The sequence below is a fragment of the Exophiala oligosperma genome, assembly GCF_000835515.1.
Source record: "Exophiala oligosperma strain CBS 72588 unplaced genomic scaffold supercont1.28, whole genome shotgun sequence".
In the NCBI taxonomy this organism is placed as follows: Eukaryota; Fungi; Ascomycota; class Eurotiomycetes; order Chaetothyriales; family Herpotrichiellaceae; genus Exophiala; species Exophiala oligosperma.
This window is the reverse complement of record NW_015622845.1, coordinates 43,067-66,891: the sequence shown is the minus strand read 5'-3', so window position 1 is coordinate 66,891 and position 23,825 is coordinate 43,067. Positions and strand designations below refer to the sequence as shown.

The 23,825-nt window shown below is 49.6% G+C and overlaps 5 protein-coding genes across 5 annotated transcripts; 3 read left to right on the top strand and 2 right to left on the bottom strand.

Moving 5' to 3' along the window:
- Window positions 1-2,700: 2,700 nt before the first annotated feature.
- Window positions 2,701-4,331, top strand: PV06_11348 (uncharacterized protein; the record flags this gene model as incomplete). The annotated part of the gene is made up of 2 exons (XM_016413001.1): window positions 2,701-3,277; window positions 3,823-4,331. 2 exons carry the CDS (start codon window positions 2,701-2,703, stop codon window positions 4,329-4,331), a joined length of 1,086 nt encoding a protein of 361 aa, XP_016256623.1.
- Window positions 4,332-14,528: 10,197 nt separating this feature from the next.
- Window positions 14,529-14,798, top strand: PV06_11347 (uncharacterized protein; the record flags this gene model as incomplete). Its single annotated transcript, XM_016413000.1, has 1 exon — window positions 14,529-14,798. The coding sequence occupies one exon, from the start codon at window positions 14,529-14,531 to the stop codon at window positions 14,796-14,798; it is 270 nt and encodes an 89-aa protein (XP_016256622.1).
- A 1,590-nt stretch (window positions 14,799-16,388) lies between these two features.
- On the bottom strand, window positions 16,389-17,780 carry PV06_11346 (uncharacterized protein; the record flags this gene model as incomplete). The annotated part of the gene is made up of 3 exons (XM_016412999.1): window positions 16,389-16,664; window positions 16,726-17,153; window positions 17,480-17,780. 3 exons carry the CDS (start codon window positions 17,778-17,780, stop codon window positions 16,389-16,391), a joined length of 1,005 nt encoding a protein of 334 aa, XP_016256621.1.
- A 645-nt stretch (window positions 17,781-18,425) lies between these two features.
- Window positions 18,426-18,725, bottom strand: PV06_11345 (uncharacterized protein; the record flags this gene model as incomplete). The annotated part of the gene is made up of 1 exon (XM_016412998.1): window positions 18,426-18,725. The coding sequence occupies one exon, from the start codon at window positions 18,723-18,725 to the stop codon at window positions 18,426-18,428; it is 300 nt and encodes a 99-aa protein (XP_016256620.1).
- Window positions 18,726-22,510: 3,785 nt separating this feature from the next.
- PV06_11344 (uncharacterized protein) lies at window positions 22,511-23,797 on the top strand (the record flags this gene model as incomplete). Its single annotated transcript, XM_016412997.1, has 1 exon — window positions 22,511-23,797. The coding sequence occupies one exon, from the start codon at window positions 22,511-22,513 to the stop codon at window positions 23,795-23,797; it is 1,287 nt and encodes a 428-aa protein (XP_016256619.1).
- Window positions 23,798-23,825: the final 28 nt, after the last annotated feature.

The window sequence follows — 23,825 nt, the reverse complement described above, 5'->3', positions numbered from 1 at the left end:
GCGATCCCAGGCGTCCTAATCGTGGTGAAGATGACATGAAGTCTCTTCTGTGAGTCAAGGAAGGCAAAATCATTGGTTGGTGTTGCAATTGCATGCTCCAATGTCATCGATTAGAATGCTAGTTGCCTCTGCGAAAGTTGGTCAAGCTCTTATCGATTCCAACCATCTGAGAGGCATCGATCCATCAAATGCCTCACCGGTTGTCAAGGTCCAATTCCACCAAACAATCGTATACGTAACTAGAGGCTTCAAACACGGCATCCCTGTCCCGAGAAGCAATCTCAACTGCGACTTGTTTCTGGTGACAGAGGCTGCATTTCGGCTAGACCTTCTTCCAGCGACCTCATCCAAGCGGCTCCTATCAATGGTCGAGACCTGCTGAACCAGTGAGGTTTTCAAGCTTGTGCTTTGTCAGGTCCTCCAAGGATGGGTCAGCACGCTGAGTCTCAGGATACATCAATAGTGGTAGTCCCAAAGAGATTCATTCGACAACAGCAGATCCATACCTAGTATTCTTCGAAATATTCGAGCCAAGGTCTGAGCTGAACATGACACCTCCTCGTACGGATACAAACCCTAACGACATCGTCAACCCGAATATCATAGGCACCAATCCTTCTCCAGGTACACGCATACCAAAAGTTATAATTGTTCACCATCATAGTACCAAAACAGTCGATCCGCCGATGATTCAGGGAATGAACTCTTATAGGTGGAAATAAAACAGAGGCTCCATTCGCTCAGAAAGATGCAAAGCTTGAGCAACAGATTTGCTGGGCTGGTCTTCTAGCTTTTGCCCACATCGATACAATGTAGGAGTGGGGAAAAGACAGTGCTCGTCTTCTTGTCTGATGGGACGATCAAAACAACATTTGTATCTGGAAATTGAGACCGAAACACATGATATGCCGCCCGAACGATGATGCAAATCACATGATCAAAGTCGACCTGACTAAGTTGGATTGGCACACATCCCAATCTTGTGTTCAATATCCGACCAATTTCCATGGCTTGCGGCTGCTAAGCCTCTACTTGGCCCTCCACCAATCCAGACGCCGTCCTCTTGTTTACAGTGTTGTGGCCTGACCAAATAGTGCGACAGGCCACCTAAGAATATCCAGTGAGCTCGATCACCTTCTCGCAGTCTTATGTGTGAAAGAATTCTTTCCCAGCGTATTCATTGCCAGTACTGGCATTCACCACTTTCGTACTCGCAATCTGGCAGTCGAGGGCACACCGAACACAGCCTTTGTGGCAGAAACCACGGTGCACCCACCGACGGCTCAGCACAGTCGCGTTCATTTCGAGGTCCGTCGTCAAGGTTGAGGGAAGGAACAACGAGTGAACTTATTTGCTGATGCCATATGAATACAGGGTGCAGAGTGCAGAGTGCATAGTACAGAACGCAAAATGTAGAGCGAAGAGCGAAGAGTGAAGAGTAAAAATGACTTCAATCAAGATATGGCGCGAAACGATCACAACGTTGCGAATCCCGCCGAATTCCAGATGCTCCATTCCTCTTACTCTCGAAGTCGTCAACTGAATCTGCGCTGACTCCCAGATCTTGCAGAGATGTTTATTACTTGCCGATCTAAGAAACCAGCCCCAGGCCGAAGTCGGTAGTTGCATACTCACCTTGCCCTGAAAGTGCCTCCTTTTCCTGAAGATGCTTGGGTCATTTTTCCGGTCAGTGCATGTGGTGAGATAGACTATGTGAGAAGGGTACATGGCAGGGAAGAGTCTTTTTCCAATCTGATATTGGAGGACAATCAAAGCGTTCGTCTAAAGACTGAGGGAATTGTGACACGTCAGCTCTACGATTCAGTGGGGATCGCGGCCGAGTCGCGTCGCAAGAACCGTTCTCCTTTCATTGATACGACTTTAACTTCAACCTATTAATATCAGAGTGGCTGGGAGGTCCCCAGAGGCCTCATCTTCCAGACCAGCCAACAACTGAATCAGTGTGGATTACAAAATGGTTGGCTCTCGATTGCTCCAGTATGTTTGAGAGGCTCGGGTCCTAGGCTCTAGCCACCAACAAATCGATAACCGCGTTTACTCCCTGGAATCGTCCAACCAGTGACATTTTAGTATTTGACTGCATCCCAAGGGCAACATGACATGTCAGCCTGTTGATTCATGCCCAAGGAAAGTAAACATCGGGACACTAGCATCGATTACTTTTGCCACCTTGCTGCCTAAAACCAAATGGTGTGTTTGTGGGTACTGGAGGGATCGTGGCCACCCTTGTCCTGTACACTAACACGGCCTTCGTTTTCACTTTCGAATTCAAATAGTTGACCGCCAGATTGACAGAGTTCACGGGTTCCATGAGGGTCGCTGTCGTATGCATCAACGCGTTTTGGTGCCTCGCGCTGGCAGTGGAGGGACCTTGAATGTTGGATCTGCCGATTCCAGTGAAGGAGGGACAATCGATTTACCAGGGAAGTGCCGCGGCTTCTTTGCCGACTTACCGTCTGGAAATGGGTCTAAAGATAAGTCTGATCTCGCCGACATGGGCTTGGACTATCTCCTCGACAAGTGGGAGGATCTAGATCTCGAGAATGCAGCGGCTTCGCCGTGAAATATGAACAGGGTTTCGAGGGTTGAAAGGGTCGAGTGGGATTTCCCGTGTCGGACAGGAAGACTTTTGGACTTACGCCATGAACAGCACGATTCCAGCGGAGCGACACGGCTTCAATGCACCTCTGGTATACACGACTATCGAACCCTGCATTCCAACAGTCCTATATTGACCTTATCAACGGCATTCATAGGCAAAGTATCCGAAATCTCGTGGCTTGCGCAAGCTTGCTCTTATCTGGTCTCTTCGACAGACCAGCACCCTGCCGTCAGAAGAGTGTGCCTGATCAAGAGTGTATAGCCCATTTGAACTATTTTACAGACGATGAAGCTCTCCTGAGCATCGACGAGGACTCCGTAAATGCATTGCATTGGCCAGGCGATATGACGGCTCGAATACTTTCCGAGGCATTTTTCCACGCTCTCCATGGTATATTCGACAGCATCGATCGGCAGAATTTTCTGTTCAAGCTTCATCAATTCCCCCGCAATCAAAGGTCCCTGACGTGGGACCAGCGCAGATGGCTCGCAGTAACAAATCTTATGTGGGCCACCGGATCAAAGTGGTTGCGTTGCACCTTGCTGGATGATGACTCGGGTATCGAAAACCACCTGGTATACTATGCACGATCTCGAGCTTTAGGGCTGGACCATCGGGTGATTCCCGATCTTGCGGCAATGGGAAGCATCATGAGTACAGGACTACTATCTTTTTATCTATTTACGAATGGGTCAATCACCAGGTATGGCTGGTATTCTGGAGCAGAGAGGTAGCGCTAACCAATGGTCAGAGCATGGTCATTGGTGGGCTTAGCTCTCAGAAACGCATCCACTCTCGGCCTACACCTGAAAGTCGTGGATACTGTCCTGAGCCCGGCACAGCTCAGAGAAAGAGCTCGCACATGGTATGCACTGTATGGCCTTGAAGTAGCAATGTCAGAGGTCTAGGAAGACCGCCATCAGTCTCTCTAGTGCACACCCGCAGTTCCCCTCGATCTCCTGGAAGCTGATCCGAACGCCGATGGCTCCGGACAGCCCGACGAAGTTGGCACAAGGGAGCTCTGGTTAACCTTTCTCCGTCGCTCACGAAAACTGCCTCAGACCATGAGAGTGCCGCAGATACCTTGGCAATGTTTTGGATTTGTCGGCTAAGGACCGCCTCGACAACATCTCCGTCATCGGGCCGACCTCCTTATTATTAGCAGCCACGTTATGACGCAGCTCTATATACCGCAATAGTGCGAATCCTGGGCAGCGACGCAAATAAGATCACTGACCTCGATAACCGACTCACTATATGGGTGAGGAGTCTGCCAGACGAGCTCAACGTCCAGAGTAGGGTTACAACCGCCAGTGACCCTCGCGCAAAGATTGATCTTGTATTGTGTTATGACAGCATTAAGCCGATATTATACAGGCTATGTTTATACCACATCGTTATATCAGATGAATCAATCTCCTCAAAAGAATTCAATAGCAGCAACGCCAGGCATTGCGTGCGTACGGGAATGTCGCTGGTTGACATTCTTCCTGATGACCCAAGTGCTCATGAAACATACCAGTTACTTCCCTGGTGGAACCTGCTTCATTACCTTGGCCAAGCTACCTCGGTCTTTATCCTCGAACTGTCACTGGACATAAAGCACTGTGAGGATTCTGTGGGCAAATTGATACCCTATATACTGAAGGCCATGCTATATCTTCGGTGTTTTACCGCCGGCTCACGGTCGGTATACAAGGCGTGGTGAATATTTGTATAGGTGTTTTCGATACTGAGCGCTCGCATGGACAATCTTGACGTTGCCGCAATCTCAGCACAGGCTCATGTGCTAATCAGCTGGACGCCAACGGACGAGGTACTGCTGATGTTTAGACGAAGGCGCATGACTTTTGCAGAACTGGAAAGATCCGTACGGCACAATTCAGTAGACTGTATAGACGTTATTTGGCAGTGCTATTGTGCATCTCACGTAAAGCATAAATGGCTCGGCTGTCAATACACTATTAGAGCTCCAGCTGATGGGCAAAATGATTCCAGGCTGCCGGCATACAACTACTTGTAATATATCACGAAACGTCATTGGCTGATAGGAGGTGAAAGGGCACAGGCCGGCCGCATCCGCCACGGGGTATGTATCAGCAAAGGTGCCATGAAGCAGCAAGCTCGCAAAATTGCCGACCATTCTGCCCGATACGGAAAATGACAGTAGGCCGATATCTGGTTTCCGCCATTGTCGTAATAAACAAAATCCGCGTGCCCACACGCTGCGCGCAAACCTCCAAGTCTTCTCGACGGTGAAATACAGCCGGCACAGTCATAGAGAACCATAGGCTCAGTTAAGATAGTTCTTGCGTCATATAACAACTTTATGTGACCTCTGGAGATCAGCTCATCTTAAATATTGGTGACGTAACGTAACTCATCTACCATCGTCACACCCCAATATCGTATACATTGTATCACCAAGCAACTCCCGACAAACTAAAACAATAATGTCTTCGTCCGGTGGAAGCGCCCCTGGTGAATTTGCGCACGGCAAGGTCGACCCCCATGAGGCTGGCAAGAGTAGGTCTCCTAGAGTGAATTTAATACAGGTCTCTTTCATAAGGTTCTAACCACTATCACAGAGGGCGGTCTCGCTTCTGGAGGCGGTACCTCTGGTGGTAGTGACAGCAGCACCTCCAGCTCCGGAGGTGGCGGTAACGGCAACACTAGTGGGAGCCAAAAGGGCCAGTTTGCTCATGGCAAGGTTGATCCCTCCGAGGCAGGCAAACAAGGTAAGCCAATGCTACACTAAAATGTGCCGTTGCCAATGGGGCTGCCGTTGACGTGGTCACAGGAGGTTCGAAGTGGTTTTGACATGTTATACACTCAAATTTCGTGGCATCCATGGTCTTCAAACGTACATTGATCTATCTCGGGCGGTATGAAGCACGGTAGAAAGTGACAAATTGGATGGAAGAGGAAATCAGGTCAGCGCCCGTGCATGAAGTACATCATCCTGCGAGCGCGGCCGGGTGCGGATGCGCATTTTTGTGCTAGCAAGGTTTTAGCAGATCCCACGCAATGAGCGCGGACGTGGCCATCGATTAAACGCACCACTGTGCCATCAAGCCGGTTCCGATGACTTACAGCCAGTGGATCACACAATATCCACCACTACCCTGCGCCTTTTTAAACATTCACAGAGCGGATCTAGTAGCTGCCTCAAACACATCATCGTCACCCTGCCCAAGACCATGAGTGACTCGATGGGTCTTAAGACTCAGATGATTTACCTTATCTCGAGCGGAGTAGGAACCCTGGAAGCCTTGGTGGATTTTTGGCAAAGCCGCTCGCAGATAAGTAGACGAGACCAAGCAGAGATTGGGGACTCTATTGATTGTAACCAGCAGGGTAACCGACTTTACAGAGTACTTCAGGTTGCATGGGGCCTAATCGGGGCAAACATGGTCCAAGCCATTTGTGGCCTTCTAAACGGCGATGTTGTAGGACATTCAGACCGCTGTTGCAAAGCTCGTGATCAGAAAAGAGCATCAGTCTCGTGTCCACAGCGTCATGCCAGTCATCTGGAGCAATTTGCTCCATCCTTGAACCATCCATAAGGTGGAGCCTTGGCCGTGCATGTGATCGTGACCAAATCCTAGAAGCGCGGAATAGTTTGAGCTTACAGCTTGCAGTTTTGTAACGTCCAAAATTCTCTCTGCGGGCTTTGTCGCCTGCCTGGTGTTGCATTAATCTTAAACGAAAAATAAGCACGAGCCGGCGCTCATTTTGTGTACCAGTCCGATGCGATGATTGACCACCAAAAACCTCGTTACATGCCAGATTTCTCAGTGTTAAAGGTTGAAGAGGGGGACTTCTGTGGGAAATTGCCTACGGTGATGTTAGCCTCGTTAGATGATGTTTACGTGCCCTATCATATAAAAGAGGCATCCGGGTATGCTGAAAATGGAGGGAGCAAGGTCTTTATGCCGAACCCTACAAGGCTGCGAGATCCTTTTTGGGGACATTACCAGTCGAGGCTATGCGAGCCGTATGCCAGCATCATTGATCATCAGGCACTGATGACGGTTCCGGATGTGTCTTCCTGACAAGAGTTTCAAGAATTTCCAGACCAACGGATCTATTCAACATGCTCTTATCCGGTAAATCCTGGCCAATGACCTTTTGACAGCGTTGGACGTAATTCCAAGATTACCGTTCTATAGGACGGTATTTCCTGCAAAACTCGTTCCGTATATGTGCCACAGCGGATTCCTTCTCCCGTCGAAACAATCAACAAGTCCAATACAGTTGCCGTGCAGCTCGGCAGCAAAGTCTTGGTTCAATCGGTGGACTGATCCTTACTGTAGGACTATTTCAAGCTCGCAATCTATCTAGATCCAGATACAAAACTGGGCCAGGCAGCAGCCAAGGCAATCCCCCGTTGTTTACACCCCGTGAGGATTCTTCGGCCTTCTGCCATACTTGGAAACACCCTGGTTTCGTTCGAACCAAATCCCAAAGTGGGGAGCTGCGTATGGAGCTTCTAGATGACACGGATCGTCGGGCTAAAGCCGGGAAACTTAAAGCTAACAAGGAGAAATCCTGGAGCCGAAGATCCCTGCAGTCATAACTGACATTAATAGACGGAAGCCTTGTCCATATGGGGAGAGGAAAATGGTAGTGGGGTCACAAAGCCGGTCACGAGACGATTTACTCTGCAGAACGGCGCATCATCCAATCGTGGCGTTTCAAAAAGACTCCTGACACACCCTGCAACGCGATCCTGGTGGTTGCTTGTGTGAGTATTGGTTCAGTAAAACCCCGGCGACCCCAGATTTTCAAGAGCCGTTCAAATTTGAGGTCGGGTCGCAGATATCATTTGCTTAGCGAAGCGTTGGCTCCTCGCAAATCCATATATAAATTCTTGAACACTATACATGATGCTGGCTACAGTGCTTTCCCGCCACTTCATCCTGATCAATAACATCTGCTCCTTTAGCTAGTACCTACTTGAATACGACTGACCTCGCTCCTTTTACAGAAATCAATAGTGACATTATTTCCCGACATCCTCACTCCCCAGGTATTCGTATCGTTTTCAAATGTGGTGTGGTCAAGGGGCAGAAAATTTCGACGCGCTGCATCAAGAGGTTCTCAGTGGTTGCTATTCATGTGCATGGAGACTCGACGTCGAAGTATCCTGGTCTGATCAAAGGCGCCGACGTAGGTGCTGAGATCGCTTTGTTCTTTTTGTGACGGCTTGAGGTTGTCTGACTGGGAGCGAACGGATAGCTTACTGGGGCCCACAGATGATGTATGGTGTATGGAGAAGTCATAAGCTGGTGGAAAGTAGAAGCCGGTTGTCAAGTTAGACAATGGCAGGAGTTTTGACACCGTAGTTGTGTTTGCACCATGTGAAGGCGTTGATATTGTCGGCTCAGCTAGAGCGAGATGGTCAAGTTGTTTGATACGACATGGTGATGAACAAAACGCAGTGCCGTTGGTCTGGCCATCACAGAACAAGCAGAAGTCTCCAACGATGAAGTCCATGTCAGACAACTCACAAATGATAGCAGGCGGAACAGAGGAAGGATAAGAGTTGGTAGAGGACGCAGATGGCCTGAACTATGGCTTAAAAATGTCGTGGTCCGCGGTCGAGGACCCCAACTTTGGGAGTCTAGCGGCTAAGCTTGTTCAACGAGGCGTATCGCAAACCGCTAGGTCTCGGGCGTTTTATCCATGCTACGAGAAACTGAAAAGCCGAGATTATCGAAGGAAATCTGTCCCAGTCCCCAGTCGAAGCCAGTGAGACTCCGCCGCAAAAAGCGCTTCTTGTCCAAAATTCGCAAGCAGTAAAATCAACGCTTATGCTATCTGGAATATTCCACCGGCATATTCCTATAGTACGTGGGAAGAATTTTCCGTACCGTTGGGTCATGAAGTGCAGACGGAAGATATCAAAGGTAAACACACCGAGCCACATCATCTCCTATAAAACTTGAGCTGTATGACTGACTGTAGTTAGTGCTATGTCTTGTCAAAATGCCGATATACGATGTCTTGAAGCTACGCCAGCTGCTGGAAATGTGCCTAGTATTACGTAACAGATGTCTCCCTCTAGGTAATGGGTATCTGGCTTCCAAATGTCTTTAGGCGCATTTACCGACATCTCCCAGCTAGCAGAAAATGCTGAGACCAGCCATTGATGACATCGTAGTATCCAACGTAGAGTTTACATTATTCGAGAGTAGACCCTCTGGTTGTAAGACAGAGCTTCGCCAGGGTCCGTCTTTTAAGAAGATTCGCTCGAGAGTCTTGTGAGTTGTACAGAGAAGTTTTCATGCGCTCGTGGCTTCTATTCTAAACCTCGATACCGACCCATAGTCTGTGCCGATGGAGTGTAGTCTTCTTACATGCGAAATGGCCCAGAATAGCTTGTAAGTTTTCCTTGCTCTCTGGCCAGACGACTCCCGGCAAGATGGCGCTTGTGTAGGTGCGAATGATGAGCTAAGAGTCTTGGTGATGTTGGAGCGACCTTCCGATGACTGCTAGATGAAATACCACCTTAGAATGGTTGCACATTCATTTCTCACGCATCTATGCTGCGGACCTGATTTCCTATGTCGATTCACTTACCAAGAATGTCGCCGAAGATCAGCATCGTTCTGCAAACGTTACAGTACGAGGTCAAGGCTGATGGCGCACCTTTTCTACGTCTTAGCGCAGTAGCGAATGACAGTGCGAGCCTTTCGAACCGGATGGCTTATCCTACCATGGTTACCTACACGCCTAGAAGGGGGCGATATGCAAGAAAATAGTGGATACACTTCTGGGGTGTCGAATCATGGGGAAATAGTGGTGGCGGGAACCACCACGGGCGCTCCGATTGGTCGGAAGGCTTCTCCCACTTGACGAGGGAAACGGTTTAGTGGAAAGGTCATGGTAAACGGTGTCAGAGGGGATATGACCTGTATCATAGGCCTCTTGCGTATTTGGTAAGCGTAGATGTCAATCAGAACGACTGACGGTGGTGACGGATGCTGCGCAGCGACTATTGGAGCATTCCAAGACATTTGTCGACCAGAATGTTCTTTGCCTGCATTTCGACCAACGTCGCATGTTTCAAACGACATCCTGACCCGTGGTGACTGTGGGTTAGGAGACGCTCCTCCCGAACGGTATCTCAAGCCGAAACCGGCTCACAAGCCCAACCAAACAAATCCCACGCTTGATTATACTGGCCTCGGCCTTGTGAGAGAGCAAACAGGGCCAGGATTAGCTTGGTCTGGACCAATTGTAAGCTGATGGTCTCTCCGCTCTTCATCACACCTTTGTCCAGAATCTGGATGAACGTATCTCGATGATGCTTCGATTTCGTCATTGCGCAAAGACACTTCCCATTGCCAAGATCGCATAGGGCATCATCTTGTCGCTCAGCGACTTGCTGTTGGACTCCTTGACCCATCGACGAGTACTTTCCTTGGTGGAATGCAATTACGCTCTACGTGGTTCAAACCCTACCGATATAGTACATGGTCATGACATGTCCCGGTCGAGGGTAAGGATCCATCTCCCAAGAGAAGTTGGGTATGGCTGTTGGCTACACAGTTGAACCGGCCACGGATTCCGTACACACACTCTCCATGGGTTGGCCCTTCTGACGCAGGGAGCAGAGATAATCAAACACGAGGTTTCCTTGCTGGGCGTTGACTGGGCAGCCATCCCAAGATGGCATAACCCATCAGGTGATATTACCCAAGATATGCAAATCACTTCAATTCGTTTAAAGCCAGGTACGGCGAGCTTTTCGTGAACATTCTCATCATCATCCCAATTCTCAACGTCGCCGTCAACCTGAGTAGCCTGAAGATATTGTCACTAGTCTCCCAGTAGACTCGAGACCCAATGGGCAACTGGGCTAGGCAGCCAGATTCGAGAGTGAATAACGCCATCCCATATGTTGCACGAAGCTTAAGCTGACAAGCCACTAGCTTTCGAGCACTGCAGAAGGTGGCATCACGGTCTGTACCAAATGCACCAAACTCGGGAAGACTTGCAGAAGCCATTTCAATCACGGATACGACCCTTTGGACTGTTCACACCTGTGGCCAGATGAGATTCAAAGATTGCTGCAGGATCTTCTGCAGGTTTTTCACAACGCACAAGTCAGTCAGATAGACGATTTGTTCCAGGTTATTCGCAGCGGGGCCTCGCTTGAGGAGGTTCGATCGCGTGTTAGGGAAATCTTGGGAAGCTTGAGCAGCCCTGGGTCCGAGAACTACGATAGCAGCAGAGATGAAAGAGGTCCTTGATCAGGCGTTCGGTCGAGAACGCGAACTATAGTGGTTTACTTAGCAACCGCATTTGACGACATAGCCTTGTCTTGAGCTAGCAATTTACACATTCGCACCACCTACCTTGTCTGAAAGTCTACTCGGCCTTTCGGCCCTTAGCATTATCCCTGCTGCTTGTGGTCCGTAGTCACTTTTATCTCTCTACCTTATTCAAAAACCTATGTGATGCTTACCTTTATAGTTACCCTCTCAACTGACAACTATCATAAGCATAATACAGACTCGTCTGGCCTGAGAGAATATTCCGCTTCTACGAATTAAAAGATAACTATACTTCTAGGTAGCGAATCTTGTGAATCGAGTTAGATCGTAACGTCCGCAATACCCTTTATTCTATAGGACTATCTTAGGTGCTTCAAGTCTAGCTACTAACTTACTACGGGAGGCACTAAAAGAATTGTTCAGAGTATTTTAGTTCTGTGAGGCAGGAGAACTGAAACTATATATATATCAAAAAGCGCTGAAACAATTGGCGGGAAAGCTTTGTACTCTCTAATTTTCCTAGTGTATATCATTAAAAAGATACGATAAGCTTTTTAAATCTAGGCCCTTTAGCTACGGCTTCGCAATACCTATAATAGCGCGTCGGTTCCTAGAAGCATCTTCCTAAAGATCGACTTCAGCCCCGGTTGTGAATAGTCGCGATCGGGGACGATACAACTCTATGGCGATGCGTGAATGCCTTTGCGAGCTATTCTCTCGGCCATAGACAGCTTACATTATGTTCTGTGGCGGTGCAACGTACCCATCCTTCCCCTTCTCCGGAACGGCCACAATCGCTATATCCGAGCCGTAGAATGCGCACGATCCATACTCAGTCAAAATTCCTATTGAATAGACGCTGATCCGATTGCATGGACCCTCAATGTAAGAAGGCAGCAGCAAATATGCACGTTATTGAGCGTGAACCTCTAAATCTGGTTGCGAAAAGAGTCCCAGGAGTTGCGTTCTAGGCCTAATCGTCGTTCCTCGGTTCCACTCTTTTCTCGACTCTATGGTAGGCGTAGGTGATTGATAATAGTTGTGGTAGGAGACGTTTTGGCGTGTGCTCTGAAGAGGGAGATACCTACAGATAGTCACTCTAGGAACGGGGAAAGGGAAGGAGATGATCTGTGGGAGGACTCAAGAACGTCGAGGAATAAAACCGAACTCAGAAGGTCGCGAGTATATATAGCTAAACATCAATACTTCGATTCAATTTTTACCGGAAATTGCTGGGTACTATAAGACACTTCTCAAGCCAGACGGTGCACCTAAGCGCCCCGGAGATCCGTTGCCGTAAGCGCTATATTCATCGAACAGTGAAAAGTACAGTGGTTAACCAGCCAACGAGTGTGTTTAATCATCCGCTTGACCGGGTACGGTTTTCAAATCCTCACTCAACGCGTAAGTATGGCCACATTATAGCGTAACGCTCGCTCAGGCTTCGTTGTGGCTACTGACGGCCTTGCTTTCCGCCTCAATCTTAGCCAAGGAGATCGTGTATACTATTCACCACTTAGTAAGCGATGTCGAGCATTCTGTCGCACCACCGTTTCTAAATCGGTGGGTCATGTAAAGTACAATCGTGATGTGAAATTTTCGGGCACTCCTTGCACCGTCGCCACCAACTTCCCAAGGCTTATAGGCCCGCATGGAGTGAATCTACTTTTTCTGTAATTGACCTATGGCTACGTACCTCAACGTCGACGGCGATGCTACCCGATCTAAAAATGAAGAAGAATTGCTGGAGATGTATAAAAAGCAAGAGGCTTTAAGTTATTGACGACTCTCTGAATCCGGCGAGTAGTTTACAGGGATAAGCATCTTCCAAGGTGGTCATCTATCATTCCATATTCACCCCCATCCAAAAGACACAACATTCTTTTAGAAGGGTCTAGTTACGTAATTCCGATTTATCGTGAAGTAATTTAACATTCTTTGATCAACAGTGTCACCAATCCAAGATCCCGACGCAGGCGACGTGTCAATAAGATACCCTTACGCTGTATTGTGGTTCTCTTAGCATGGATGGCACATAAATTCGTATCTGCAAGGAGGGGATAAGGTACGCTTCAGCAGCTTCCTGAAGGGCACCAATCGCAGATGATTGGGATCGTAGGTGTGATTTGAAATCTTGCGCAATCTCGCGCACAAGCCGCTGGAAAGGCAATCTGCGTATAAGCAGATCTGTTGAGCGCAGCCTAATAGGTCACAACTATTTTCACAGCAGGTTAAGAAGATCAGAGCACCTGATAGCGTCGGATCTCTCGGAGGGCAACAGTGCCTGGCCTATATCGATGAGGCCATTTGACTGCGTAGTTTGGTAACTTAGGTACCCGTGCTCGAAATCGACACATACCGCCACCCACTTGAGGAGGTAATTACGTGGAACCTAAAAATGGATTAGAGAGAACCGAGCAAAAAGGACGATAGGGAAGATTCGGAAGTGATCTTGCTTGTGGCGTGTCATATTGCTGTCTTACGGAGGCAACGAACCAAGATAATAAGAAGAAAAGAAAGGTTTTCTGGAGCGACCAAGGGAGTGAGTGACCTTATAGGCCTGGTTCTGTAGCAGGGATCAACGCAGCCCCAAAGCTAGGCTGCCGCACTCAGCTGCAGAGCGATCCGTGGCGGGTTAGGGTTCTTTCAGGGTCAATCATGGTCCCCAGTCACGTTCATCTCCCTATCTTGTTCGAAAGTCTAGGTGGTTTAGAAGATATTACTTTCATAGTCGCCCTCTCAACGACCACGATCACACAACCATGGCAGAGACTCGTCTGGGCTGAGAGCAAAGTCTGCTTCTACAAATTACGAGTTGACTATTCGTCTAGACAGCGAATGTTGTGAATCGGATTTAAGACCGTAGCGTCCGCGATACCCTTCACCTCCACAGGACTATCTTAGGTGCTTCAAGTCTACACCGGCGTTAGCTTTGCACAATCCTTCGATGTTGGGTGTTTTCACTTATCGACCCACAATTCCAAAAAGTCTCAGGAGCTGTTCGAATTTCTTCTTCGCCGGGTCATCGACGCTCGACTACCTAGGGTAATTCCGCCTCCCAGCTTGGAATTGGCTCCACTATCACACTTTTTGGGGTCAGCGAAAGGTCAAGAGCTGAATTTGGTATCAGAAATGAGGTCTTGTGAAGGTATTTGCGCACATCATCGGTTTCTACCAGCGCAAGTCGCGTAGCTTTACGGATCTCAAGCCTTCCGCGTTTTCGATTGCACTGTCGAGTGCATCCATCAATCCATACAATGAACGTGTTTCTGCACATTGCCATTCCATTTCACATCATTGCCACTTTGCGAGCTTCAGACGGTTGGTCATACTGCACATATTAACGGAAAGGCTTGAGACGAGAAGATGAGCGAGATTGAGAGATTTAGAGATAAGCTTGTGAAGATCGTGAGCCTCTTTCGGAGCCAGGCCATCTTGCATTGAGAAATATGCCCCTCGTGAAATCGTTGTTTTCGTTCATCCTCCTCTTTTTGGTCTTTTTTTACTGCACTGTCCTGTGCAGAGCTCTTGGAGCGTGGATGTTATCGTGGCCTATGTTCAACGATTACCAACAAGAGGAGAACCATGGCTCTCAAAGCACCATTCTTCTCCGAAAAACCATGCAGCCAGCCACTAGTCTCCCAACCGATACAAACCACTTCATTACTCACAATTCTAGACTGATGGCGGATTTCGAGGCCCCGAAGGATGAGAATACGCTGGAAGCCACAAGGCCTGCTGAGTTCACAGTGCCTCCTGCTGAATATCCTGGCCACCACTATCTATTGTCCTACTACAGCAAGGGAACTGGAGGATACCTCGATTTCCAGGACACATGCTGGCGACAATCACCCCTTCAGATTTATGGCCTGAAACGACACTTGATCTGATCACGCCGCTGACAGTGTGGTCCAAGCGTCAGGTCAGGGTCCATGACACGCTTCCTTTTGTTATAATGGACGACGGAATGGTATACGGTCTACGTCAACTTGAGTTTAGGCGGCACTAAGTCTATCGCCATGGCGCTGATGACTTACTTCTCACGTTGGGGAAGCCCATGGGAGGAGGAAAACTCCCCTCACCATTCCAACGACCGTAATATCCGTTCTCTGGGCCATTATTGATTTCGAACAATGGGGACATCTCATAGGCGGATTCATTTACACCTTGAAGGCTCCCAGACCTACCCTCGGCTTCTGCCTGGCCTGTCCACTGAAAAGAGGATGAAATTTAGAGTTAATTCTGATGAGAACGGAAAGCCTGGAATGTTCCTTGGTCGCGAGATTTCTGGCGTTCTAATCTTTTCGTGAGCGGCACCGGCAGATCTGGTACGCTTGTTGACGGCCCGTATATTGATGATGGCTGTATTGATCGCCGCGTCCCCCGGCCCTATCATCCTTCGTACGTACAGTCATTACAGTTCAAGCAAAGCTTCCCGTCGGTTTCTCTGATGATTTGCTTGACGCGTGCTTCTATGATACCACCCATTGACTCACTCTCACTCCAAACCACCGTATCCAACCCCAATACCGGGATAACCTTCGTCAATGACCTTAATCACCCAGTTGGTCAATGTCACACCCCAGTGAAGACTCTATAGAAAAGGTTAATTAAGCAAGGCATTGAGCTGAGAATCTCAAAAAAGAGATCCATCCTGGACATCAGGACTTCAAAGGCGACCGTTTCAACTGCTGCTGGGGATGTCATTCTCGCGAACTCGCATATCTCGGCTGGTGAGGACGATCTATTCCTCCTTCAAATCAAGCCAACCAGCAGCAAGTTCGAGATATTTCACTTGGCAACCAGTAATCACCGAACACCCGAGAACTGCTTGGATTCCTCCGTCGTTTTCCAATTCCCGCGAAGCTAGTCGGTTGAGATCACTTCTGGTCTCATCATTGCCAAGCAGCTGTAAGCAGAAGTCCCATTCGGTGGAGCTATATTGCTTCTGAATTTCAGCAGATCTTGCAAGATCAGAATAATCTCTCCTAATCTGCGACCTCAAGGAACGAATATACTCATGTTCTTTGGCGGCGCGCCAGACATCTAGGGCAACGGTGCCCATGACTGCGCAAATGGCATAGTAAAGTCCTGAACCCGAATTGTTTGTGCAACATCGACAATCTTTCCGTTGACAACATCGGGCTTGACAGCACATTGTGCGCCGATAGAGTAAAGTTGGTGCTCATGGTTGGTGGTCCTCCCTGTTCGGAACAGGGGGCGTGCTGGTGAAAGACAACAAATCCAGGGCAACTACTCAGCGATTAAGTATACAGCTCGGAGCATGTACCGCCGACGAAATCAAAAACGAATGCAATGGTCAGTAGGCGGTCTTAAGATGTCTAGACCTATGGAGGTGCAATAGAAATCAATATTTTTGCATCAAAAAGACGCGAGTTTCCCGCAAGCTGTTTGGTATCATATACATGAGTAGTCCTCCATATGAAGCCCGAGAACGAAGACGACCAAGTACCTACAATTCAACTCTCATCATGGGAGCATGCCTGCTCGACTTCCTTCTTTGAGAACTTCTCGATTCTAGCGTCGAAGTCGAAAGCCTCCCGGAGCCCCACTTGCTCGAAGAAATTCTGGATTCGATTGTTTCCACAATATTTGAGATCAGAGCCTTCCTTCCGCAGGCCATTATACGAGCGTTGCATGGCAAGCATTGCTGGAATGAAACCTGTACAAGGGTAGATTGCGGCAGCAAAGCCCAGACGCTCACAATCTGCAGTTGTACAATCCGGCGTAAGTCCCTGGAGTGCTTGTCAGAATGTGGATCGGTCGGGAGCGTCCTAGATCACGATATGTACTCACATGTGGCAGGACATTGATAAGCACTGGCTTTGGCGCGCATGCCTTTACCAATTCCTTGCACTCCTCTTCTGTACGTGGGCTTTCCATGAAAGCCATATCTGCGCCTACATCCAGCGCGGCCTTCAGTCTCAGGACACCCTCATGGAAAGCCTCCTTGCCCGCTTCCGACCCACCGAGGTGCTTAGCTTGTCTTGCGTCGGTTCGTGCGATAATCAAAAAGTCTGTTTCAGTCCTCGCCTCAACGGCGCTCCTGACACGTTCGAGATACACCTGCAAATCGACAACGTCCTTACCCTTGAGCTGACCACAACGTTTTGGGAACACCTGGTCTTCGATATGCAGACCAGCAACGCCTGCGTGCTCATATAGCTCTACTGTGCGTCGGATATTGAGAGGTCCACCGAATCCAGTGTCCGCATCGGCGATCACTGGCAGGTGTGTGTGTTGGACAATTATCGATGGAGCACTACTCAGAACCTTTTCCGGCCATTCAGGTCATGTTAGCGCCATAATTTTCTCGCCAGATAGCAAGCTACTGGCGCGCGCTGATCTACCTGAAGACAGGCTCATTTCTAGTACCGGATCTAAGGGAATAAGTAGAAGGGAAAAGGTGGAACTAGAGGTTGAGGCTATCGTCGAGCCTAATCAATAATTGCGAATAGAAGCTCCACAGAACATATCAAACATTTCCTGCTTCCCGTCCACCGCTTGCACGTTCGTCGCGTTGCTCAGTCCGTCGTTCTTTTTCAAATACACTCTCCAGCTATCCCAACGTCTTCAATGTAGGCCATGACAGCTGGAGCGCTTACTGCGAACGCAGCTAAGATGAGCAGTTGTTGCCCTGCAACCACAATCCATAGCCCGAAATGCTCTTTCCGTGATTTTGAGTCATATAAATCAGCGAACAGGTTCCTGTGAAATGACAGGAGCACTGCTGCCATTGCAGAGTAAGCAAGCGAGAGGACGAACATGAGCCAACTAATGGCGAGTAGTCTTCGAACTTGCTTCTTGTCGAATCGAGAATGAGATGGTGGTTCGTCAAGAGAACCCAGCATGCTCGAAAATGTGAATCCTGCGCCAAGTGTTGCTATACTTCCGCACAGAGCCTAAGGCGTAGGCCTAGGTACACGGGAGACTCCGTGTTCGTAATTACGCGTCAGTACAAAGTTCCACGGTTTGTTTTCACGGTGCTTTTTCGCGGAAGAAACGCAAAGAATTTTGATTCCTTACTGTGTCGGTAGGCGGGGAGTTGAGAGTTAGCCTATAGCACCAAGAGTTCTATATATTATAGTTCTCTGTGGCTCGTTCTCACGTCCAGCAAGAAGCTCTTATGGAAAGGGATATCTGAACAGGCTGGTTACTCGGAGTTTTAAGTACGAGTAGCAATCTGACAATCGCCCCGACGCCTGCAAGTATATGATGATGAATAAGATTGCTTGCAATGTGGTAAGATCTCTGCACTGTTCAGGGTCAATCATGCTGTGGGCCATCAGAAAATGAGTGTAGCTCCTGGATGGTTAGTCAAGAAAGCAAAATCCTCTGGAAAGTCTTACTGAGATGTGCCTTCTTCTTTCATGTCATTTTGAGTGGACGTGAATAACGCGCCCACCGCCAGTGAGGCATACAACAGAGCAAGAAATCTGATTTCAGCCTCGGAGTAAAGCTCCTGCTCGATATTGTATATGCGCTCGGACATGATGTCAAAAGGTCGGTGCATCGACAAATGTCATAAGACAAGAGGCATAATTCAAGGCAACTGAGGTGAGACATTTGGCGACTGCCTTTTCTGGCAGAGTCAACCGCACGGTCGGGGGTTGTCTGCAGAAAGGGACTGATTGGTCGAAAATCTGCGTGATATCAGGCACAGTATCTGGCGACATACTTGGCATCAGGCCTCGACAGCATTCGTGAACACGTTTAAGGAGCGTAAGACCGGCATAGTAACCATGGTAGCTGTAGCTTCCCTTCCCGTCCTGCTGTAACTGGCCGACGCCGTCCATCATGGTTTGCACATGATCCTCAGCAGTGGCGTTGTCGCGGATATCGATCGCACCACCAGAGGAAGATGAAATGAGTGAAGACCGGTGCCAATCAGTAGAGTCAAGCCCAACCTCGTCAGCTTGGGTGAATTGGCTGACAAGCTCAGTCAAGCGGCGATGTTGCTCTCTAGCTCCCGAAAATAGTCGGCTGTCGATGTTCGCGCGCACCGTGGCTGGTCATAAGTACAGTCTGGTGATTTCATTAGCCTCACAGGAGTCGTTCCTCAATGCGTTGCCATTCCATGAAAGAAACCTCGGTCGCCCTCCACACATAAAGAACACGGCGTTTTTCCATTACACTTGGATTTCTTTGCGCGGCATGCGTCACAAACTCGCGAACTCGAGTCCTCTTTCTCTGTGGTGACAAAGTGTCGACGACGGCACCACCTGCACATAGTGATCGTGGTTGTCGGCGTGTGGAACCAATTCCAAGGGCCTTAACGACGCCAGGCTTTCATGGATGGCCTGATATCATCACCGCACTTCCGGCGCGCATCGACTTGGCCGATCAATGATCTGCAAACAATATGATAGGTGGACAGTGACATTCAGTGGACTCGGTCTAGACGCTCGGGGCCTCAATGACGCAGATCCCGCGGTGCCGCGCCTGTCGATGTCTAAACAGTGGTATCCAATACGCTCCCGCCCGGTCCGTTATAGCCGAGAACGGGGATGTCGAAGTGGTACTGGCAGAGACTGCCTTTTGATTCGTCGCAGGCCCTCAGCAGCGATCCAGGACCCCGTTCGCGCTGGCGTGACGAGGCGTGAGCAAGGTCTCCCGGAAAATCTGTCGGCGACGCAGTGATTTCAACTCGTTTCCTCATCGCCCCAAAATAATATTCGAACTTTGCTTGCAGCCAATGCGGGACCCGGCTCGCTCCACAACTTCCTAGAAGAATAGAATGGCCATTGATCCTATCCACCGGCGTAGTCGTGTGCTCAGGCATCTAATTTACCCTACAGCCAGGATCAAGACAAGCAGCCCACAACACACGATACCGACGACTAGGCCACTCACAAAGATGAACAGCGTTCCAACGAAGGCACGGCCACTCGTAGTACTCGAATCTTTCTGAACGAGTCCTCGACATTGCTGTAGGTAGCGAAGCATGCCAATCAAGCTGAGAAGGATGCCACCGCAGGTCATGACCACTGCACAGGCAATCCCGATGTGGCGCTGCTGTTCGCGCAGAATGAAAAACTGCGCAACGACGATGGCAACTGACACCATCCCCAGGTACAAAATCATGCGTATTCTTCGTGGAAGGCTTGCCGTTCTCCTGATCTCCATGCCCAACGATTCCTCGTGGCTGTGCCTCCATCGCCTCTGTAGTGCGGTGCCAATCACTCGCTTGCTCTCACCGTCGAGTTCCTCGCGCAACACACCTGCGTCACTGATTAGGCTCTCGCTAAATTATTGATCCAGAGTTTCTCCTTGCGCCAATAGCCGCCACCGGAGCCACGCTTCAAGTTCTGCAACGAATGCGCTCCTTTCAAAGCAACGGACGCACCCCCTCCTCCCCCACCCCCCCACCCCCCTTTTCTCTCCCGCCCTGGATCAACAACTGATGAATCTCATAAAGCATACTTTGACTGACTCATTCCAATTTGAAGTTGTTCGTGAATATCCTGTGACCATCCTCGCCCCTGACTATGCGCTGGTCCTGCACATGCTCAGAACCGAAATGCCAGCCACCTTCTGGTCCGGCAGACAGGTGCGAGCAATCAGAGTTCATGGAAACCTCCCATCCTTCTGGGTGGCCTGGCTGTCCCTGCCACCAAGCCACCTGATTATTTGTGATTGGGTGACCTGAAGGCGTCGTCGTTATTGTGGCCTTCGTTTCATATCTTTGGTATTTCGATATTCCTGCTAGGAAACATTTGAACTCATCTGTTCCCACGTCGACCGGCCAAGAGTTTGTCAAGCATCGTCCTAGCATGATAACTGGGGCAGTATGGCAGACGATCACCAAGGTGATTTTGGCATCTTTCTTCCCCTCGGCAACAGCATCAGTTTCAACTTTCGAGATGCTAGAGTGCAATGCCTTCTGCACACGCCGTCGCAGGTCTTGGTACGGTTCGGGACCGCTGGGTGCCTGTGCTTGACTCTGATAGGTTGGGTGCACGAAGTCAAAAAACTTTGCATGCATGTTCGCAGGATCCAATGGAGCAGGGTGATTGAAAGGGGCGGTACCGAACCATTCCCCGAAGCCCGCCTCGATATGTACAAACCCACCCCAGCCTTGTCGACGCATACGGGCAACAGTTGGAGCAATCGTTTGCAGGCAGCGGTAGAACGGGCTCGAAAAGATTGCGATTCGATGACCGGGCTGGTTCTGTCGCAACAGCTTTTCCATTGCAACTCCAACTTCCTCGCTCTGTTTGATGCCATGCTCAGTTAACGCGGGATCGGTCGCAATTCCGGTGGGATTCGATTGCGCAGGCCGGTATTCGCGATCGATCGTATCGACGATCCATGTCTGCCGATGTGCGTGACGAACAATCACAACCTCCGTAACAGGCATCCCTGGCTGATATAACTGGTCGAGTCTAGGATGGGATTTTGAGCGAGACCGTGAGAATGGTGAAGACGGTGAGATGGCGTGAGCAATCCTCTTCCAAGATAGCTGCAGACTTCGACGCAACGCCCCAAGTTTTGGTGAGGCTATGCGGTAATCTAAAACAACGCGTGTCAAAACAGCTGTAAATAGCATAACCGTTTTCTTCAACCCTCTGAATATGAAACTGGAGGTCTATTTTCGTTGCCGTGAAAACTAGATAAAAGATAGCCAGCTCGGTAAGCACGGTCCGGCAGGCCGGAGACGCATCGACGCCATACAATCGGGACTTTATCACTTAGACTTCCAGTTGGACAGCCGCTCCGTCAGTGGCAGTCTCGACAAAACAAAGTCATGCTGCGCACTGGAGTCGGTGTTAGAGCCGATATCTCATGAGCAGGCTAACATGATCCGGCCATCCTAAATAATAGGTCCAGACTATCCCTCCGGACGGCTGGAAGAATTTATGAACAGGAATCTTACTGCACTCACAAAGGCCGAGCTCCGACGGTGGGAGATTCCGGTCCTCGCGCATCATCTGGTCAAAATCGAGCCGGAGACAGCGCGAGACTGGGCGTGGGCGGCTGTCGACACACCTCGAAGTAAGGAGATTATGGTGCTGTTTGAGTCGCTCTTTCCGTAACTAAAAAAGGATCTAAGCGAGTTGCTTTTCGGGAGCGAACTAGCTATAAGGGGCAGTAGGATGACCCCTGCGCTCAGACGAAAGAGTCCCGCCAACCAGGCGTTGCGGTGCCGGACCTGGTCAACTATGCCTGGCTAAAATCGATCATTGGCGAGTACAAGATGTCTCCAGAAGGCATGACGTGTACCTAGACCGAGAGCATAGCCCTTTCCGCACTTCTAGCGTATCCGGCAGAGCGCCGACGTCATTGGACAGCTGATGACGCCTAAGCACCACCACTTTGTAGATTCCTGTGAAGCCCTCTTTTGGTGCGCAGTGCCTCAAGGCATATATAGAGGCGTCTGTCTACGATATTTGATCATACTTCTACAATCCTTATGCCTTTCCACCCATCTCAAGGCCCTCCCAAAAGGCCCTATTTGCTGTTTGACACTTACCTATCAGTCGAAAAATCCGGCAACTGAGGCTTCAGTTTGGAGCCAGCAGCCACTACTTATTTTCAGCTTGCAACATTCGAGTCCTGAAATCGAGTCTCAATAGCAGCGATGGACCCATCAGGAGCAAACACCGAATCTTGCGGACAGAATGCTTCCAATGCAAATCAATGCTGCGACCACCCTGCCAGCTCGGCCGCAGTAGAAGATTTCGAAAAAGTCATCGACAAACGAAACAACCATGGCTGGCGTCGAGTGGTTGTGAACTTCACTCCCTCGTGGTTCGCCGTCATCATGGGCACCGGCATCGTTTCAATCCTCCTTCACAATCTCCCCTACAACGGCACCTGGCTGTACTGGATCTCTGTCGTCGTATTCTGTCTCAACGTAACGTTGTTCACCATCTTCCTGGCGATTTCCATCTTGAGATACACCTACTTTCGAGGATTGTTTCAATTCATGATCGGCCACCCTGTCCAGTCTCTGTTCACTGGTACTTTTCCCATGGGCTTGGCCACGATCGTCAACATGGTGGTTTTTGTATGTGTGCCGGCGTGGGGCCCTTGGGCAACGACTCTGGCTTGGACACTTTGGTGGATTGACGCTGTCATCGCCGTCATGACGTGCTTCTACCTCCCTTTCGTTGTCATGTACAAGCACGACAGCGAGCTCTCACAGATGACGGCGGTCTGGCTGCTACCTATCGTCTCGACAATCGTCGCAGCAGCGACCGGCGGTATCGTGGCGGAAATCCTCCCAAGCCAACAACATCAGCTCTGGACGATCATGGTATCTTACGTCCTATGGGGCACGGGTTTTCCCCTGGCCATGGTCGTCCTAGTCATTTATTTCCACCGGCTCACTATCTATAAACTCCCGGCCCGAGAAGTAATCGTCTCCGTGTTTTTGCCTCTCGGTCCCATCGGACAAGGAAGCTTTGCGATCATGCAACTGGGCAAGGTTGCGAAAAGGGTGTTTCCCCTCACGAAAACAATCGACCCGGAAGCAGGCACGACCTTCTACAACTTGGGCGTGGTGTTCGCGCTCATCATCTGGGGCTATGGCCTGATCTGGCTCTTCTTCGCCCTCGCCAGTATCAGCCGAAGCAAGTTCCCGTTTAACATGGGTTGGTGGGGGTTCACGTTCCCGTTGGGAGTTTACAGCGTGTCGACGACGACTCTGGCCAAGGAGCTGCCCAGTGGTTTCTTCCGCGTACTTGGCACTGTTTTCTCACTCACGGTGGTTCTTCTGTGGCTGGTGGTGTTTGCGCTCACCATGGTTGGGGTCTTCAAGGGCGAGATCTTCTACGCTCCGTGTGTGCAGTCTTATGAACGGCAGGAAGCGGTCCTGGAGATGGAGCGGCAGCACCAGAAAGATGCCGAGAGACAGGACGCATAAAGACGTATATGTTCTAGTAGCAAAGCAG